At 44.6% G+C, this 17,897-nt stretch overlaps 1 protein-coding gene across 1 annotated transcript; it reads left to right on the forward strand.

Annotated features, from left to right (window-relative positions):
- The first annotated feature begins 4,329 nt into the window (after positions 1-4,329).
- On the forward strand, positions 4,330-8,666 carry skida1 (SKI/DACH domain containing 1). The gene has a single exon (XM_086306052.1). It carries the CDS (start codon positions 4,860-4,862, stop codon positions 7,377-7,379), a length of 2,520 nt encoding a protein of 839 aa, XP_086162178.1. The 5' UTR covers positions 4,330-4,859; the 3' UTR covers positions 7,380-8,666.
- Positions 8,667-17,897: the final 9,231 nt, after the last annotated feature.

Consider the following 17,897-nt stretch of genomic DNA (forward strand, 5'->3'; position numbering starts at 1 on the left):
GTGTGTACCCCAGGTCTCCTCTATCTTGTGCGAGTAGCACAGGGGCCCAGGAAAAAAATACAAACAGTTCCAACACGGCGGGGTGAAAGGTGAAGAGAACCCTCCCCCCATCACTGTCCGCACATACTTCAGGCTCGGATTGCATGTAAAATCACATTCTCCCTCAGTGGTGGTAGTGGTGGTGGTGTTGGGGGTGGTGGAGAGGAATTCATTGTTTTGGCATGGGGCAGTGGGTTTGTGTCATTAAAAAAAAGGTCTACGCGCTTACAAGTGCCTAAGCGTCCTTGACCAAATGTCTCCGTAAAACTCAATGCAGAGAAAGTGAGATGGAGCTGCAGGAGGCGGCGCGGTTGCTTTGATGAGTGTTATTTTTTTAAAGCAGAAGAAGAAGAAAGAAAACGGATTACATAAAGTGTAAATTTTTATTTTCATTAATTATATGTTGAATTGAAATCACACACACAATTAATAATAAACCAGTCACGTGAAAAGTAGAGCAAAACACCGGGATGCAGACGTCATCACATGTGTTTATTGATTATATCTGATAAGTGAGTAAAGTCCTTACCCATAATCGGTCCCGTTAAGCCTTGGACGTCCACGATGAAGTGACAAATGCAAAATATTATTGCTTAAAGCTTATTTAGTATTAACAACTGAAAAGGTTTAAAACGTCGTCTTAAAAATTATCTATATTTCACTTTGGAAAAGAAATAAAAGCTACGCCATCATTGGAATCTAGATCACAAGGTCGCTCACTCCCAATATGTCTTAAATATGTCCTACAGTTTACAGACCTATTATAACTCACCACATACAGCTCAGTTACAATGGCAATGCTAACCATGAGCCTTAACTGTGAGATTTAATCACGATCATTTCCCCACGCCTCCTCAGCACACAGAGGGGCTGCTGCATAGAAACCTTCACCGTACTTGAGAACTCTCTCCAGGCCACTCGGTCTTGCTTCCTCCCGCTGGTCCCCGGCCGACATCCAGGCGCAGTGGAGGGGGGAATAAGTGCCCTGTGGCATCTGTGCATGACAAAAGAGCCCCTGCTCTTAATTGGAAATACTCAGATTGGGGCAGATCTATACACACGCGGTAATACATTTAAATTTGTTTCATTAATTATTTGAATGTTGACTTGTTGTTAGATGTCTCCAAACTGACACTTTGGGGCGGTTAAGACATGAGGAGATGAAAATCCACCGACAGAGGTGCTGCAAATTTATCCCGAGGCTTTACAGATGGTGTGAAAGTGCTTTTATATATTTATTTAAAAATTATTATTTCTGATCATATTTAATACTCGCAGTTTAATAAATAATAACAAAATATATAATTATAATAATAATACACCGATATAGGTGTGTGTGTGTGTGTGTGTGTGTGTGTGTGTGTGTGTGTGTGTGTGTGTGTGTGTGTGTGTGTGTGTGTGTGTGTGTGTCATTTTTACATTACTACATAGATGACGTGCCTGTGACAAAACCACAACTCTTTACAAATAAAGTGAGTAAAATCCGCGTGGTTGTTATCTCAAAAACTAACACACCAGTCTCTGTGCGTAACTGCAGGATGGATTTCCGCTGCAGACCAGTCACATTCAGGGAAAAGCAACAAAACAAAGAGGATCGCTATGGAGCTTACGCAAGTTTGAATTGCTTGCGTTTTACGTGAGAACCTTTGGCTATAAGGGATTAGAGGAAGTAGAAAAAATAACAACAAGGGTCTAGTGTGCCAAATAAAAGTAAACCCGGGTTGTCCAAAGGACAAGGCGTGCAGATGTCAGAATGTCTGATGAATCAAGCCTCGACTATCCATTCTTTCCTGCGTCTCCCTAGGCCGGCCACGGTGCACAGTGTCTCGGGGATGTGAGCTATTCCCCGGGGACCCGGACTTCAGCGAGCCCTCTCCTATCCCCCTACCACCCACCCCCACCCCTCCCTTCACATCCGTGAAGCTCCTCATGTTGCATGTATTAATGCTGTCATAGATAATCAGCAAGTAAGAACACGTCAACGTGCGTATGTTGCATCTAAAGCAACCGCAAGGGTGCAGGTCAAATGACCCCCGTGCAGTGGAGCTGGACTTAAGGGAGCTAAAGAGATCGCGGGGGCTTCCAGTAAGACCCATTTTCAGTTATAGTTGCACAAAGGTATACACACAAAGACGGTTGCGTTGAGTTGCTCATCAGCGCACCAGCTAATATCCACATGCAATTGGTGCATTTAATGACAGCCTTCTGTGACTTATTAAACTAAAATATAGCCGACTTTATATGTAACCCCCCCCCCGCGTGCGCGCACACGCACACACACACAGAGGGTATTATATTTTTGATTATCTCCGTGGCTGTATTTCGCACAGTCGGTGTAATGCAAGCTATGAAATTAAAAAGGAGCAAACATCTTTTAACACGCACGATCTTGTTCCTGAGTCCAGCAGCACTACGTTGGTGGTTACGCACCACAGTCCCGGTCCTGCAGGGATATTGTGGATATGATGTTCTTAATCATTCGGATATTTAAAGATCTATAATAACAACGCCTACACATGTGACACGCCGTTTGATGTAACACACTGGTAACATCGATGCTATTCAGCGCGCAGTGACAAGCCAGCAAATAAGCAAATAGGCTTAATATTTATGGAAACGAGTATGCCCAGTGCTGAGTTTGACCCCACCGCACTGCAGCACCGGCAGCAGGAGCAGGAGGAACTGGTCACAAGGGACTCACGTGTTTTATAGATCACAAAGATGGAATATAACCCGGGGACTATTGGAGAAAAAAATATGGCTCAGGGGCGAACATAATAGTCAGTCCATTCAGGCTAACTGTGGCCCGTTGCTATTTCAAACAATTAGTCCGTACTACACGGTCACATTATTTGGTAAACCCGCGTGTGTGTGTGTGTGTGTGTGTGTGTGTGTGTGTGTGTGTGTGTGTGTGTGTGTGTGTGTGTGTGTGTGTGTGTGTTTGGGCGGGGGTCCCATATCTGTGGCCGTGTGCGTGGAAAAAAGGTGTGCCGTTCTCAGATCCGCGGTGTTTTATGTAGTTCTGCGCGTGCATGCGCGTTCATTCTAATGAATTCTAACGTTCGAGTTTGTGCGCGTATTTGCGTTTTTGACGTGCGTAAAGACAAACTGTGTATACTGTGCATTTTACAAGAAATACAAAGAAATCTCTTGAAACAAAAGGTGTTCGTTTTTTAATGAATAATCTCACAAAAGTCAGGGTGCACGCCCTCCCGCTCAGATAAGCTACTTGTTGATGGAAACATAACCAAAGCACATATTCGTGACGCAACAGCCTATTGCGTATTTTATGCAATTTATAGAATGATATATTTAATTAGTGCTTCTATGTGCCTTGTTGAAAAACTAATTAAAATGGATCCGGTTTTTGAAGAGTTATTATCAGTGTTAATATTACAAGGATTCTTATTTATGCAGAAAATCATGTTGGAAAAGCAGCCCCGACCTGGCACTGTGATCACACTCAAAAATCACGGTTCACATTTAAACACGGTACAATTTCACAGGAATTGCGTGACTCCGCAAAATTCACACACACGCAGCTTAGACGGTTTAAATGGCTTCTGAAACGCTGGGAGCGCCGGTTCGTTTATTACGGTATCACCAGGCGGATGGACGCGAGCCTATGTGGTCTCAGCTGATAAGTAGGTCAGTCTATAGAAGGCCTACAACCTTGGGGAAGAAAAATCAGGAGAAAAGGCTCGAGCACGCTAAAGCAGTTAAGTTTGATGTTTACTGGTCAGGGGGGGAAGCAGTGAGGGGGGAAAAAAGAGGCAAATTTCTTTGTTTAAGCAGCACGTCCGTAACGCACATCAGCCCGACTAAAATAGCACGTGCTGACTGGAGTCATTTTTACCAACATGCAATCGATTGCATGCTACGGTTACATACATTCTGATGACGACCGCGGGGGGAATTAGCACGACACATCCCGTCCTGTCATGACTATTTTCCGGTTCGGACTACTTACACCGGCTCTACACAAACTCTGCACTGGGCTGGATTTTCTGCAGCTCTTTATTTAGCTATCGAGGAAAAAATGTCACAACAGCATTATTTACTCAGACGGCGGAGACTGTGGGCACAGTTGTAAACTATTGTAATAGCAGGGTGCTGGAGGGGTAGGTGGGCGGGTGGGTGGGGATGGAATATCCATTTTTATTGCATCACCTGTCAGCGGCGTCCAATGGGCGTCGACTCCAGGGGCATTAATTGATGAAGGTGTCTCCAGACAGCCCTCCCCCCCCCCTCTCTCTCTCTCTCCCTGTCATTTTATTTGTGGCTCAACCAGCATCCAGAATAGCAGCTGCATTTTAGCTCTTTCTGTTTCTCTCTGGATCTGATTCTCTCTCTCTCTCTCTCTCATTCTGCTTTCCCCCACCCTCACAACACCCTCTCTCCCTCCCTTTCTGTCGCTCTCCCTCCCTCTCTCTCTCTTCTAGCTATTTTATCCCTCTGACTGAGGCAGTGGTGTACACCTACCCCTCGTCCTGCTGCCGACCAGAGGGGAGTGGAGTCGGCAGAGGCAGGTAGCAGCCCCGGCTTGGTGGACGCATCCGTCGCATTCCTCCACCACCATGCCGGACCCGGGGCAAGAAGCAAGGAGTGGATGCTGTCGGCTCATTCAATCTATTAGACAGGGGCAGCTCCATTTAACTCCGCATGTCAAAGTTTGCATTTTCATTACGCAGCAGTGTGGCTGGATTATAGGTGTGAGCAGGATGCCTTAAGCTCGCTAACCTATGCCACTCACTGGTGAATCCACAGTATATTGAGGCTGACTACATGGAGTAATAGATTCTAGTGGATACACACAAATCATGGGAGACCTGGAGTGTGGCTTTGAGGAAATGCAAGGAGTGAGGCTGGGATACCTGCTCATCCAAGGCAAGCAAATGTTTGCTTTGTCCCAGGTCTTCACCGACCTGCTGAAGAACATCCCTCGGACCACGGTGCACAAGCGCATGGACTACCTGAAAGTGAAGAAGCACCAGTGCGACCTGGAAGAGCTACGGAAGCTCAAAGCAATAAACTCTATAGCTTTCCACGCCGCCAAATGCACTCTCATATCGCGGGAGGACGTGGAGGCTCTGTATTTCTCCTGCAAGACGGAGCGGGTGTTGAAGTCCAACAAAAGGAAAGCGAAAGCGGCGTGCTCCCCCGGGGATGAGGACGAGTCCTCGGGGTTCCTCCGTGCTGACGGCGAGCTGTGGAGGGAAAAAGTTTGGTTTAGTTTGCAGCACGGCGTCCCGGAGACTCTCACACTCCACGGCAAAGTGGGCAGGAAGAAGGAGCTGACTCCTTGCCTTACCGACTCCAAACTACCTCAGTTTTATCACAAAACGCACGGACGGGATTGCCGTTCGGCGACCAAGTCCAGTTACAAACACTTTAAAAACTATGAAACAGCGAAAATAACAGGGAACCGCGTCACTTTGAGCCAAAGGCACTCGTTTTTCCGGAGCGCGGTGAGCCGGCAGCCGGTGGTGCTTCAGTCCGCCATAGCTGCTCAGTCCAGGCTCTCTCGCTCAGCCGGCGACCTACTTCACAAAAGGAAGAGGAGGCGCGAGGGGGGCGGCGGGAGGGACAGCGCGAGGCACTCGTGGAGCAGAAGCAGGCACGCGCACCACCACGCACCGCCGGTGCTGCTCGTGCAACCCAAATCGTCTGGAAGTCACGGGACTTCTTTCGGTGCTTTTCACCTCGGTCCAGATTTTTATCTCGACCCCCGACCCCACCACCATCACCACCACCAACATCATCATCATCACCACCACCACCACCACGAGCCAACTTTCCCGGAGAGTTACAGCAGCGACACCGAGTCCAGCACCTACTCGGAACGGGCTTACCCCGACTGGGACCTCGGCTCTGGCTTTTCCACCAGCAGCAACTCCGCCAGTTCGGAAGAAGAAGAGGACGGCGAGGAAGAAGATGACACTCAGTCGGAGAGTTCAGAGGTCAGCTCAGAGGAGGAGGAGGAGGAAGAGAGCTCCTCTCAGTCCGACTCCAGCTCAGTTTCGAGCCGTGTTTCGGTTCAGAGCATCCGATTCAGACGGGCGCGGGTCGGATCGCTTGCCAAAAGTCTCAACACCAGCAAAGCACCTTTGGTCCTGCAGCCTACGTTTCACTACAACAACCCAGTGCAGCACGAAAAAGAGCACAAGACCCTCGGACATGTTGCTGCTTCGCAATCACGGGACAGGAGACAGGACAAACTTCAGAAATGTGAATTCACATGCAGAGAGACAGAGCAGGACTCGGGACCCTCGCAGCCCCAAAACTTTAACTCAGCTTCTGTGGGGGAGAGCTTTTTCAGCGAGTCTAAAAGGGAAAATCTGAACCAGGCCGACACTGTGGATGAGCTCATCACATATTCACTGGGACCCAATCGGAATAAGGCCTCTCACCCTTCACGCAGGACACAGGGGCATCCCATCAAATGCCCCCCGGGACTGAGGGCTCAGTATGACCACAGTAAAGAGGCCAAGCAGACCCAGAAATTTGTGGACAGGAGGGATGCGAAAGCGATCGCCAGCCCAAGTCTGCCCACTGCACTGAAAAAAATAAAGACCGAGTCAGAGGAGCCCTCTGTGACCGCCACCTCCTCTTCGGACAGGACAGCCAGGACGCCGCCGTTCAGTCTCCACAATGTGAAAGTTAAAGTGGAGGATAGCTGTGATGAGTATGAATACCAGAGCCAGGCCACTGTAGCTAAATGCAAAGGAGATAAAACAGAGAGCAACAATGGCCACTATCCCAGCGGAGCCATAAAACAAGGAGATTTTTCCAACAGTGGGATTAAAGCCACAGAGAAGAGTCCCGATGTGGCCCTCAGGTCCCCCTGTGGTCCTCAGGAATGCAGAAGTAGTCAAGACGCCCCGTGTATCGAGGAGGGGGAGCACAGGCACAAAAACTGCAGGGCTCCGGTGCAGGGGAGTAAGAAACCCAGAGTTTCCAGGACGCAAACAAAACAAAACCTATCCAGGGTCCACAAGGCTGCCTCTTCTTCTTCGTCGTCGTCCTCCTCCTCTTCTTCTTATTCTTCTTGTTCTCGTCCCGTGGGGCGCGAGGAGGCATCCACGGAGGATTTACCGAGCAGACGCAAACGCAGCAACGTGAACACTGTAGCATCGCCGGCAAAAATGCCTTTCAGCCTAATGGCAAATTTCCCATCCCCGCCGTCGCTGATTGTTGGCAGCGACGGGGATTTGTGCCCCGCTTACTCCCTGAACTCGCTGAGGGGCCCCGGGCCTCCCCCTCCGTCCCACCCCGTGTGGAGGTGGCAGCCAGGCGGCCAGATTCTCCCTCCCCCACACGTTCACAGAACTAGGAAATAGACGGCGGAGCTGTTTTTTTAAAGCAAAAAAAAAGCCCTGAAAAAGCCCTCACCATTTCCAACCCAAACGTAGCCCGAGTCTTAACCTGTGCGCACCGAAATGCTCGCAACTTTATCGGTGTTGTTTCTTTTCTGTCCCCCCTTTTCTCTCCTGAGAATGGATTTACATTCCGCTTTGTTTTCAAGCTCGATCGAGGAAAACCCACAAGATTCCCCCCTTTTCGGAGCCTCTGAAAACGCCCACAGGACTGTGAGACACCGCTCGTGGATATAAGATTTAAAAAAAAACTTGTGTTAAAATAAGCTATCCTAAGCAATATCTATTCTCAATGGTGTGTTCACGCGACTGTTTGTGTGTGTGTGTGTGTGTGTGTGTGTGTGTGTGTGTGTGTGTGTGTGTGTGTGTGTGTGTGTGTGTGTGTGTGTGTGTGTGAACTCGAATGTTTCTTGTTCGCTTTTCTAATTTGCTCGACCTGTTGGATTGTATAGTGCCGGGTTTCAGTGGTTTGTGCTTTGTCTGAAAGAAGGAAGGGGGGGTAAAAAAAATCACAGCATTCCTTGGGACGAGGCTACTTTAAAAAAGAAAAAAAAACTTGCTAGGATTGAGGAGTAAACTTGACTGAGCAAATCATAAAATAATAATAATTATAATAATATAAAAATCAGGGTTTCCCATTCTGTGCCACTTGGCATATTTTATATATATCAGCGCTGTCTTTCCTCTGGCGTGCTAACCAGCTTGGCCACAAACATCCATGTGCCCAAATATTCAGTTTCAGACATGTATACAAGAAAAGCTCAGTTAATGTCTGGTCATATGCTCACGGTTAAGCCTTTATTAGATTTGACATAAATTTATTCTCGGTGGTTGTGGGATTTCTTTTATTATTATTGTTGTTGGTGTTATTATTTAAAATGATTATTTTTCTAAGGGTGGTTGTATTCTGGTTTTCAGTCATGTTTTTATTTCTGCGGACTATTTCCTGGTTTGCAAGCGTGTGACTGCACATACGCAGGCCCAAACACAACGCGGGCCTTGTATACAGACAATCAAAAAAAAAAACAAAAAACATAAAGAATTTTTTTTTGAATGAATAAGCCTCCTTTATGAGGTCTCACGACAGACTCGACAGATTTGTGTCCCTCTAGGTCCATGTGGCCTCGGCTTCCTCTGGACGCAATAAGAAGTTGTGCCGGGGAGAGTGTGCGCGTGGTGAACATGTAAATAATTCAAGAAAATATAAAATGCAGACAAAATGGGATGTGATTTAGTGATAACGGGAGGGAGGGGGAGTGTAGGGGGAGGCACCAAGAAAGAAAAGAAAAACGAAAAAAAAAATCTGCGTGAAAACACCTTCTAGCCACTAATAAGAAACAATGCGACCAAGCACATGAGAGGGGCTTAAATGCATTGCATTTTGAATGTGTTTAGGTTGTTTTTCAGCTTTAGGGATTTCTAACAAACGTGAAATTACGCGCGAGAGCTGTTGATGCAAAAAGGGAAAGCCCCCACTGCCGGAAGATTGACTGTTTGATTTGAGGTTAAATATTTTATTATTTACAATTCAGCCATGTGCGGCCGAACCATCCAAATGCTGATTTTCTCATCCCTCATTCTCAGTCTCGTTGTTCTTAAAGATGAAAGAAAAACACAGTTCTTTACTATCATTGGCTGCCTTCCTTATAGGGAAGGCAGAAATGCAATCAGGTTCTCTGAAATCTCGCTTCCTTTTTATTTCCTAAACGCATCATCATCATCATCATCATCATCTCACCGTTCTGAATGTAGCCTCTTTTTTTTTAATATGGCCGCTCTCGGCGTAGTAGCAGGCTATCCCAGACCTGTTTAATGTAGCCCCCACCCATAGCAGTACCAACTCAGACTCAAGCCTACACGCCTTTAAATCAAGTGGTCGAGAAGCACCTACACGTATAGGCATTTTAAGTGAATGTGTGGATGTTTTTAATGGCAGTTGCAGGACGCGCTCTGCTAATTGGTGTGCTTTTCTGTCCACGACAAAGAGAGGCCCCAGCTTATAGGGTGAGCCAGATCACAACAAACCCAAAGCCCCGTGAATGATGTCAGCCTCCTCCACAAGCACAGCAAAGGGCGCATTCATTCAGAGGATTGAAGAAACTATGTAATACGTGATTGTATAGAGAGAGAGAGAGAGTGGGGGGGGGGGGGGGGGGGGGGGAGGAGAGAGAGAAGAAAAAATGTACAAAAAGTGCGTTTCACTCTGCCTGCACCATTGTGGATACATGTGGTAGATGTTTAGCCATGTGATTAAAGCGCCACTCTGGCTGAACTCACCGTGAGCCTTATGTCTGAGGCTGGGAGAGACAATTCGGACCTGAACTCATATCCCCTACAAGCTTGTAAAAAAACTGAAAAGAAAAAATGGCTAGTTTAGAAGCTACACAACACGAGCTCGTGTTTGTGCAAGCTAGCAGTAAAAGGGGGGGGTTGCGATGGGTTTGGAGTGTAGTGGTGATGTTGGTGTCGATGGTGGAGGAGGGGGGGTGGTGTAGCTGTGTTGCAAGAGTGAAGCTTTCAACCTTTAATCCGCATGTCAAAAGCATAGGTTGCACGGCATAGGAGGAAGAGGAATCGCCTGCGCCGTGGAGTTGCGCTGGCTTTAGGCCCCCCTCTCCTGACGCACCAGCCTATTCTCACAGTGCACGGCTGAGGGGGGGCGGAGGTGGTTAGAATGGCCTGTTGGGAGGGCCTTTCCACCGTTAAGACAAACAGCTCTCTGACAGTGACGCTATCAATGTAAACAATTGCATCGCACAGCAACTACAAGCTTCATGCTCTCTCCCTCCATACTCCTCCTGTTACCCACTTCACTGCCCTCCATTCATTTACTTTTTGATTTTTACTTTTAAATTTTTTTTCTTTGGATACAATACTTGAGGTCAGGTTTTTTGACACGGAATTTGAAGTCACTGGTTGTTTATATGAAACTGAATATTTATTTTTGTGAATTTTATGGGGTTTCCTGTATATTGATTGATTTTTTTCATTCTTCTTGTGAATATACATGAGAAAACTGCACTCGAAATAGAAACTTGAACGGTGGATTTCTGAAGCACTTTCCCTTTCTTCTTTTTTAAATGATAAAGCATTCATTAAACGGGACTGAGTGTAATTGTCGGACTCCTTCTCCTTCTTTTGAGATGGGTAATCGTTTTTTGTTTTGGTGTGTGTGTGTGTGTGTGTGTGTGTGTGTGTGTGTGTGTGTGTGTGTGTGTGTGTGTGTGATGAGAGAGTTCTAAATGCCATTAAAGAATGGTATTTAAAATACATAAAGATTGCCACTTATTTTATATATGGAAAGCAGCTCCGTTTCACCTTTAATATTTCTTTACGTGACCTTGTTATAAAATATCCACAGCCTCTTAGTGTATTCTAAATTGCTCATCCAAGTCTCCCATTAGTTAAAAATCAATAAATAAATAGATAAAAAAGACAGATAGGTGGGTATTCCTTGGGCAAGACTTTAAGGTTAGAAGGGAATTGACCCCAAATAGATCTACAGTGTCGTTATCTCCATAATGTGGGCATCGTAATAGTACTGGCGATGGCTAAGGGCAAATTTCCTTCAAAGAAGGCCACATGTTGTGCCTTTAGTTTGGTTAAGCTCTTACAGTAGTAAGGGATTCCCTTTCCGGTGGATTTTAGAGGGATGTGGGACGGGAGAAGTGGTAGGCCTCCGGTGTCTGCAATAACAACAAGAGGCAAACCGCAGACATTTACGCATGCAGCATTTCCAACCGCTGCGCGTGAGATGGTTCAATATATATATATATATATATATATATATATATATATATATATATATGGGGGAAAAACCAATAAAACAACTAACAATTTAACACCATGCTGTTACCAAAGGGAATGAAAATAGAAACCCTGCTAAAACTCCGAGTCTCCAACTTTTAAGTGCAGTGTGACGTATTTGACGCGATGTTTCCCTGAGTAATGGCACTCTGCGATATAATGTCCAGGCCAAAGTCGCAAGGAAGTTAGGGGGAACCGGGGCTAGCAGGCTTTCTGGCCCGGCCAGTTGGGCTTCTGCCGCCAAAGCCCGGAGGGGCGATACTGGGAGTAGAGACAGGCCATTATGCTGTTGCTGCTGCTGGCATTTCAGGGTTAAATTCCTGCGCGGATTGGGAATCACTAGACTGTAACTTCTATAGAATAACAATAGAAACCATACATGAAAAGAACAAAACCAGCCTCAATACAATAAGTGTTTCCTTTAGAGGGAAAAAAAAGGAAGAAGGAAAAGAAAACAATTGTTTCCCCAAAGCTGGACTAATACACTCCAAATTATATTTGTCTTTGGCTGCTTGTTCGGGAAACGAAGTTATGGGTAGTGTTGAAAGAAACATGGCGCGTTGTAGGGTCAGCACTTTGCATTGATCTTTGAGACAATTAAATACATTAAAAGCTGTCAGGAGGTTTTTATGTGGAATCTCTCAACTGTAAAACATTTGCCTGCCACTCCTCTCGTTCAAGGTCGCTCAAGAATGGCAAAATGTGTAGATGTGAAATATTAATAAGGACAAACAGTCGATTTGAAGTTTAGAAGTTTGGTGGAAACTTGGAGAAAATGTGAAAATAAGTGTTTGTTGTAGGATTGCAGTTCACAGATGATTTGTGAGCAGCTCTCTCTCTCTCTCTCTCTCTCTCTCTCTCTCTCTCTCTCAGTTTCTCTCTCTCACCCTTTCTCGCTCTCTGTGAGTGAATGAATCTGTGACATGTGTTTTGTGTGAAAGCGGGAGAGTCTCAGGGAGCAAAGGAGCCCTCGGAAAAGGCTCTGCAGGATAGAACCGCTTCAAACTTCGGTGAAAGCAAGAGACTGCAAGCGCATTCTTTGCTCTTCTGGAAATGCACCATGCACCGGAGAACTGCTGGTGCTGCCGGTGCACGCGCACGGCGATGACCTGCTGCCACGGATAACGGTGAAACGGTTAATGCAAAAAAGTAAACACTGTTAACTCCAGCAGTGGAAAAACCTGAAGATTAAACAATAACAAAAAAACTTTTAATAAAATGACAAAAGTTGTGCTTCTTTTTTGGGGGGGGGGGGGAGGAAATGGATGATAAACACTTTTCATTTGATGCTCAGTGATGCAGTAGATCCGTATATCACACGGAGTCTAAACACACGCTGCAAGACACTGAACAGCGTCATCGTTTAGATTATCATAGCAGTACAGTCTGCGCTATGCTTTGGGCTTCTGATAACACTGAAGGCTTTACAGTCTCTCTCTCTCTCTCTGTGTGTGTGTGTGTGTGTGTGTGTGTGTGTGTGTATTCTCTTAAACCACACTGTTACGCAGTATAGAGGGAGTGAATGCAATAATCAGAGCCAATAGGAAGAAATGATTATTCTTATTAATATTCAGGTCTGTGATATCACAATAAATGCTTCATTTGTTAACTGTTGTGAAGCACCACGTGTTACTACCACGGACTCCCCGCGTAAGTTTCTACTTTATGGGTAAAAACCAAGTTTCTCCGTCTAAAAAGTCGTGGTTTGAGATGGCTTCCCATGACCACCACAGCTTTTTTCTTTTGATTTGTAAAAGTCAGATACAAGCAACTGCTTGTATCTGTAGCAACTTGAAATAGGATGATGACCAAAGAAAGCCTTATGTTCCAGGATTTCTTGAAATCCCTACTTGCATATATGCTTAGATATTCCTATTTAGATATATAACTATATACAACTGTATCACCTCAGCACAACTCCCACAATCTTTCTGTTTACCACTCTTGGTAATCCCCCTCCCTTTTTTAGCGACAGCTTAATTATTAGTATGGCTAGAAATTAAAACTCCCACAAACTAAAATCAATTAGTACAAAGGTCAGAAGTTCTTACATTATTAATACTAAAAAAATAAGTTTAAAAAACAAAAAAACACTTCATCAGCTTTTCTCGGCGTTCAGACAGCTGAACTGTGTGTGTGTGTGTGTGTGTGTGTGTGTGTGTGTGTGTGTGTGTGTGTGTCTTCTGCATGATATTCCCCTTCATTAACATCTCCCCCATTCCTTTCAATTGAACCGCGAACGTGTCTTAACGCGAAGGAGGAAACAGCGCTGCCTCTCTCGGGGGTTTGCCTGGGATCCCACTGCACAGACCCGGGATCAGAGAAGAAGACAGCGGCCTGTGTGGGGAAGAGATGGGAAGTAAATTGCTGCAACTTTATTATTATTATTATTATTATTATTATTATTATTATTATTATTATTATTATTATTATTATTATAAGCCGTATAAATTAAATTTAAATGCTCCTGACTTAATGACCGAGCCTGAAGCGCTGGAAGCAAGTTTCGAAAAGACACAAGGACAGTCGAAAGAGCTGGAGTCTGGTGGATTTCCCTGGCCAGGGGGACTGGTGGGTGGGTGGGTGATGGAGAGGAGGTCGGGGAAAAGCAGCGCCAGAGGGCTTCTGCTCCGTCATGGAGCTCAACTCCATTTGTAAGGGCTTTTCTGGGGACAGGAGAGACAGAGTCAGCCCAGTGCTGAACTTTTAACGCACAATCCAATCAGTTATCAACGAAGCAATGACGTGCGCTGACCTCGAGTCACAGCTATGAACCAAGATGGGACCGAGAGTGTTAGGAAGTCTGATCAGAAACAGTCCTGTTGTACTTCATCAATTATAAAGTTTTCCCTCCCCTAGTTGGCCTATAGCTCTGCTTACACCATATTCTTAATGTTAGTTTTTTTAAATGAATAGTTCATTAAGGTTTAACTGATCATTCACGAAACTACGCGAAGAATTTAAAGTGTCTTTTCTTCTTCTGATTTCTGTGGAGACAATTTTGGTCGTGAAAAATATGCAAATATTTGGTTTATGGTCACACATTAAAAGGAAAAAGAAAAAAAACAAAGAAAAAGAAAAAACTCCAGCCAGTGTGACAGAAATTCTTGCTTTTCGTTGAAAATAACAATGAAGGTGCCCCTCAGCTAAAAAGGATATCAGGTATACGAACAAATCACCATTCAAGGTCTGAAAGTTGAATTCCAGTTGCTCATTGTCAAAACTTGCCTAATTCCATTACATGAATGATTGAACACGTGTCATGTTGGAGCATGTTAAGGGTATTATTCTTCTTCTTTTTTATTAATATCATTATTAGTAGTAGTATTTTGCCATGAAACCATGCTCCTGAACAAAATGGATTTAAAGCCCCAGATCAGCTGATTAAAATGTTCCACGCTCTGAAAGCTAATATCTGGACACTGCCCCCTCTATAACACGACGGGTCAGCTGAGAACATTGCACACTATAGAAGGATTTGAACACGGCCACATGCAGCAGTGACCTTTGACCTCTCCCTCCCTCTCCCCTTCATACCAGCGAGTTGGGAACCCAACATTCTGGATAAAAGCCACCAACACAAACAAACACACGCACTTTAATATGCTCACAACACTGATGGGAAAATAAAAGAAAAAAGTCTACCAGTGGCCTGCATGCATTCAGGCCACTGCTTGTTGACTATCGATTATTAGTACGTCAGTGTCATTTCTCTCTGCCTGAGTCGACAGATATCATCGCCAATAGGAGCCTATTTGTCAAACATGAGACAGATGAAGAGCCCGGGCTTTTTCTTCGGTGCTGCAGGGCGCGGAGGAGGCAGAGGACATAACGTGACAAAAGCAGATTTGACTGGATGAGCTTCCTTTCTTCTCCCAGTCAAGTGATTTTTTTCTTTATTGGGCGGTTGAGAAATATAATAGGATGTTTTTTGGAGAGGTGTGGGAGGCAGTGTGGGCCTTTGTCAGGTAAGGTTTCAAGATCCCCCCCCTCCCCCCCCCCTCTCCAGTTCTTTATATCCAATGAGTATGTGAGGCAACACGGGAAGAAAGAGGGATTCAGTTAGGAATAATTTCTGTGGTTAGTAAGAAGCTTTTCCAAATGTACAAACCAAACTAAGCGGACATATATGTAGTCAATGTATTTTATATTGCTTATTAACACATGCTGTTTGATTATGTTCATTATGACAAGCAGAGACTTTAACTGAACTGCCTTTTCTTCTTTTAGCTTTCCTGACTCTGCCAAGATTTTAATAATTTCTACTGCGTTTTCTTTAATTCCCCCACAGTATATAATAAACAAAATATCAACTTGTTTCTGTTTTCTTTTTGTTGCTTTTTTTATTTTATTTTTTATTTTTTATTTTTTGGTAAATCCTATCAAAGCTAATTTCCTGAACGTTGCTTCTGTTTTCTCAAACACACGAGGATCGCTCCTGGTAATCCAGCTTTGATAAGATCTGTGCCTTACACTGGATCCTCGCTTATGATTTGGCCCGACTGAGGCTTGTTTGCACAACGTAATGTGAGCCTGGGGAGATCTTTCCTCACTAGACCCACAGCGCGCGTCAAATAGCTTTTTAATACGCTTGTTTAACTTCTAACTTTAAACATATGTGCTTCAAAAAGAGGAAACAAGTATTAAATATGAATACATCACTGAGATCTAAAATAAAGCAGGGCTCTGGTTTCCTGCTGCTTAATTGCCTAAATCATTTCTATTTGTGTCACCATTTATTTTTTTGTAATGTATTTGCTTGTTGGTTACTTTCCTGCAGGCACCTGTTCACTCTCACATGTTTGTTCCCAGCACTGCCAGAACTTTATATGCCACGTTTGAACTGTGGACGTGTTTAAAGTGCTGTGCCCGCAAAGACAAGAATCAAATAGTGTTCTGCTTTTCGAATCGCCAGATAAACAGATGTGGGCAGAGAGAAAAAAAATGCAGAAAAAATAAAGACAAAACATCAGCTGATCGGGAAGAGACGGAGGTCCAGTATCTCGTTCATTCATTAATCATCACCAAAACAATCACATGTATTGATATGATGACGTTGGATTTCATTAAATCTTATGAATAAAGTCAGTGTGTACAAAACGCTTAATCATGAATGATCCATCCAATTTACGCCACTGTGTTCGCCTGTATTTAATAGAAAAGAGGTCAACAAGCAGAGTTATAAAAAAAATTCTGTGAAGTAAAAATACACCCCAGTGCTACAGGGGTCATGAATTTTCTCACTTTTTGTGTTTTTCTTGATATTTGTCTATTTATTATTTTTGGTTGATGAGCGAGTCTCTTTACCTCTTGCGCAAAATCATTGCCTTCATCGCTTGATCTGCTCACCTTAGCATGTTTTCACCGACAACATGTCACAGGCCTGACATCATAAATAAATAAGGATCAAATTATCGTCTTTTCCTCCTCTTTTTTTCCTTTGAATCTCTGTCATTTTCTGTGTATATGTGAGCCACTGTGGCTAACATTTAGAAATATTTCACTCAAGCAAACATGGCGAATTGGGGAGCACTGTGGCCACACCTGAGCCCCCTTCAACCTACAACAGGCTGGCTCACAAATTGCTTAATTTAATGAATGATCTGTGGTCTGGTTTCCATTTCAGGAAAATATACTGGCGGGGGGAAATCCTTGACTCAGTCAGGGCAGCGTTCTCAAACTTAAATTGATTAAAAAAGAAAAGGAAAAGAAAAAAGCACAGTTATTGTATCTGCTATAACAAAAGTCTCTGGAGTCTGTTGAGTGCAGGCCTTTTTGAATCTTAAAGATTTATAAACTAGAATATTTAATGCAATTTGATGAAAGTCTAGCCAAAATATGGGCTGTCCAGGGTTAATATTCCTCTCTAAAACGAGAAATAAAATGGCTACAAAAAAGGAAGCGCAAAGAACCAGGCAACCACTGTCAGGTCTATATTTGGGAGAACTAAGCAGGAAACATCTTTTAGAGCTAGAAGCAGTGCTTCGACTGTCTCCTCTCACCACACGATAACGTAATACTATTTTTATGAGCTTTGAACACCCGGAAAGAAAGTCTGACATTATCATGGGGTGATCTGCTCTGTTATGCAGTTTTGCGCACTGCCTTCAAATGAATGCGCTCAGTTGTGCGCAAATTTAAAAGAAAAGTGACTGAGTTGTCATCCCTCCTCCTCACCCCTAACCCAACATCACTGAGACACAATCTATTTTCATCATCGCTCCACCTCGAGAGGCTCCAGTCTCCCGGAGTCAGCCGTGCTGTTTTCTCCGCTCCGTGTCCTCCTCGGTGGGGGCGCAAAGCTGCAGCCGCTTAAATAACGCTTCGCCCGTTCAGGAGGACTCTCCTCGAGAATATTTCGTTTTCTGATCAAGTGTTAAATGTTTCGCAGAGAAAGGAAGGCACGTGAATAACGAATGAAAAAAAGGGGGGCGGGAGGGTTCCCGATTCACGCGGGTCTACAGCGGGGTATTACGCAGCGTCGCCGCCACTGATTTTTAGGGTTTGGTTCGAAAAATGTGTCTCAGTGTGTGATCAGTGGGGACTCTTGGGTCTTCAGAGGTGCACGAGGAGGAGGAGGGGAGGTGGCCAAAGCATAAAGCATGTAACACGTTTTCGTTGCAGCTTAATTAATTCACGTGAATCAACCCCACTTCGATTTGAAGATCCCAAATT

Source organism: Aulonocara sp. 'chitande type north' Nkhata Bay, linkage group LG9 (genome assembly GCF_057382095.1).
Source record: "Aulonocara sp. 'chitande type north' Nkhata Bay isolate Kocher_YH1m ecotype deep benthic linkage group LG9, A_spYH_male_GT1.1, whole genome shotgun sequence".
Classification (NCBI taxonomy): Eukaryota; Metazoa; Chordata; class Actinopteri; order Cichliformes; family Cichlidae; genus Aulonocara; species Aulonocara sp. 'chitande type north' Nkhata Bay.

Coding starts and splice junctions, on each gene's coding strand:
- skida1 (XM_086306052.1), top strand. CDS start 4,860: ATGGGAGACCTGGAGTGTGGCTTTGAGGAAATGCAAGGAGTGAGGCTG.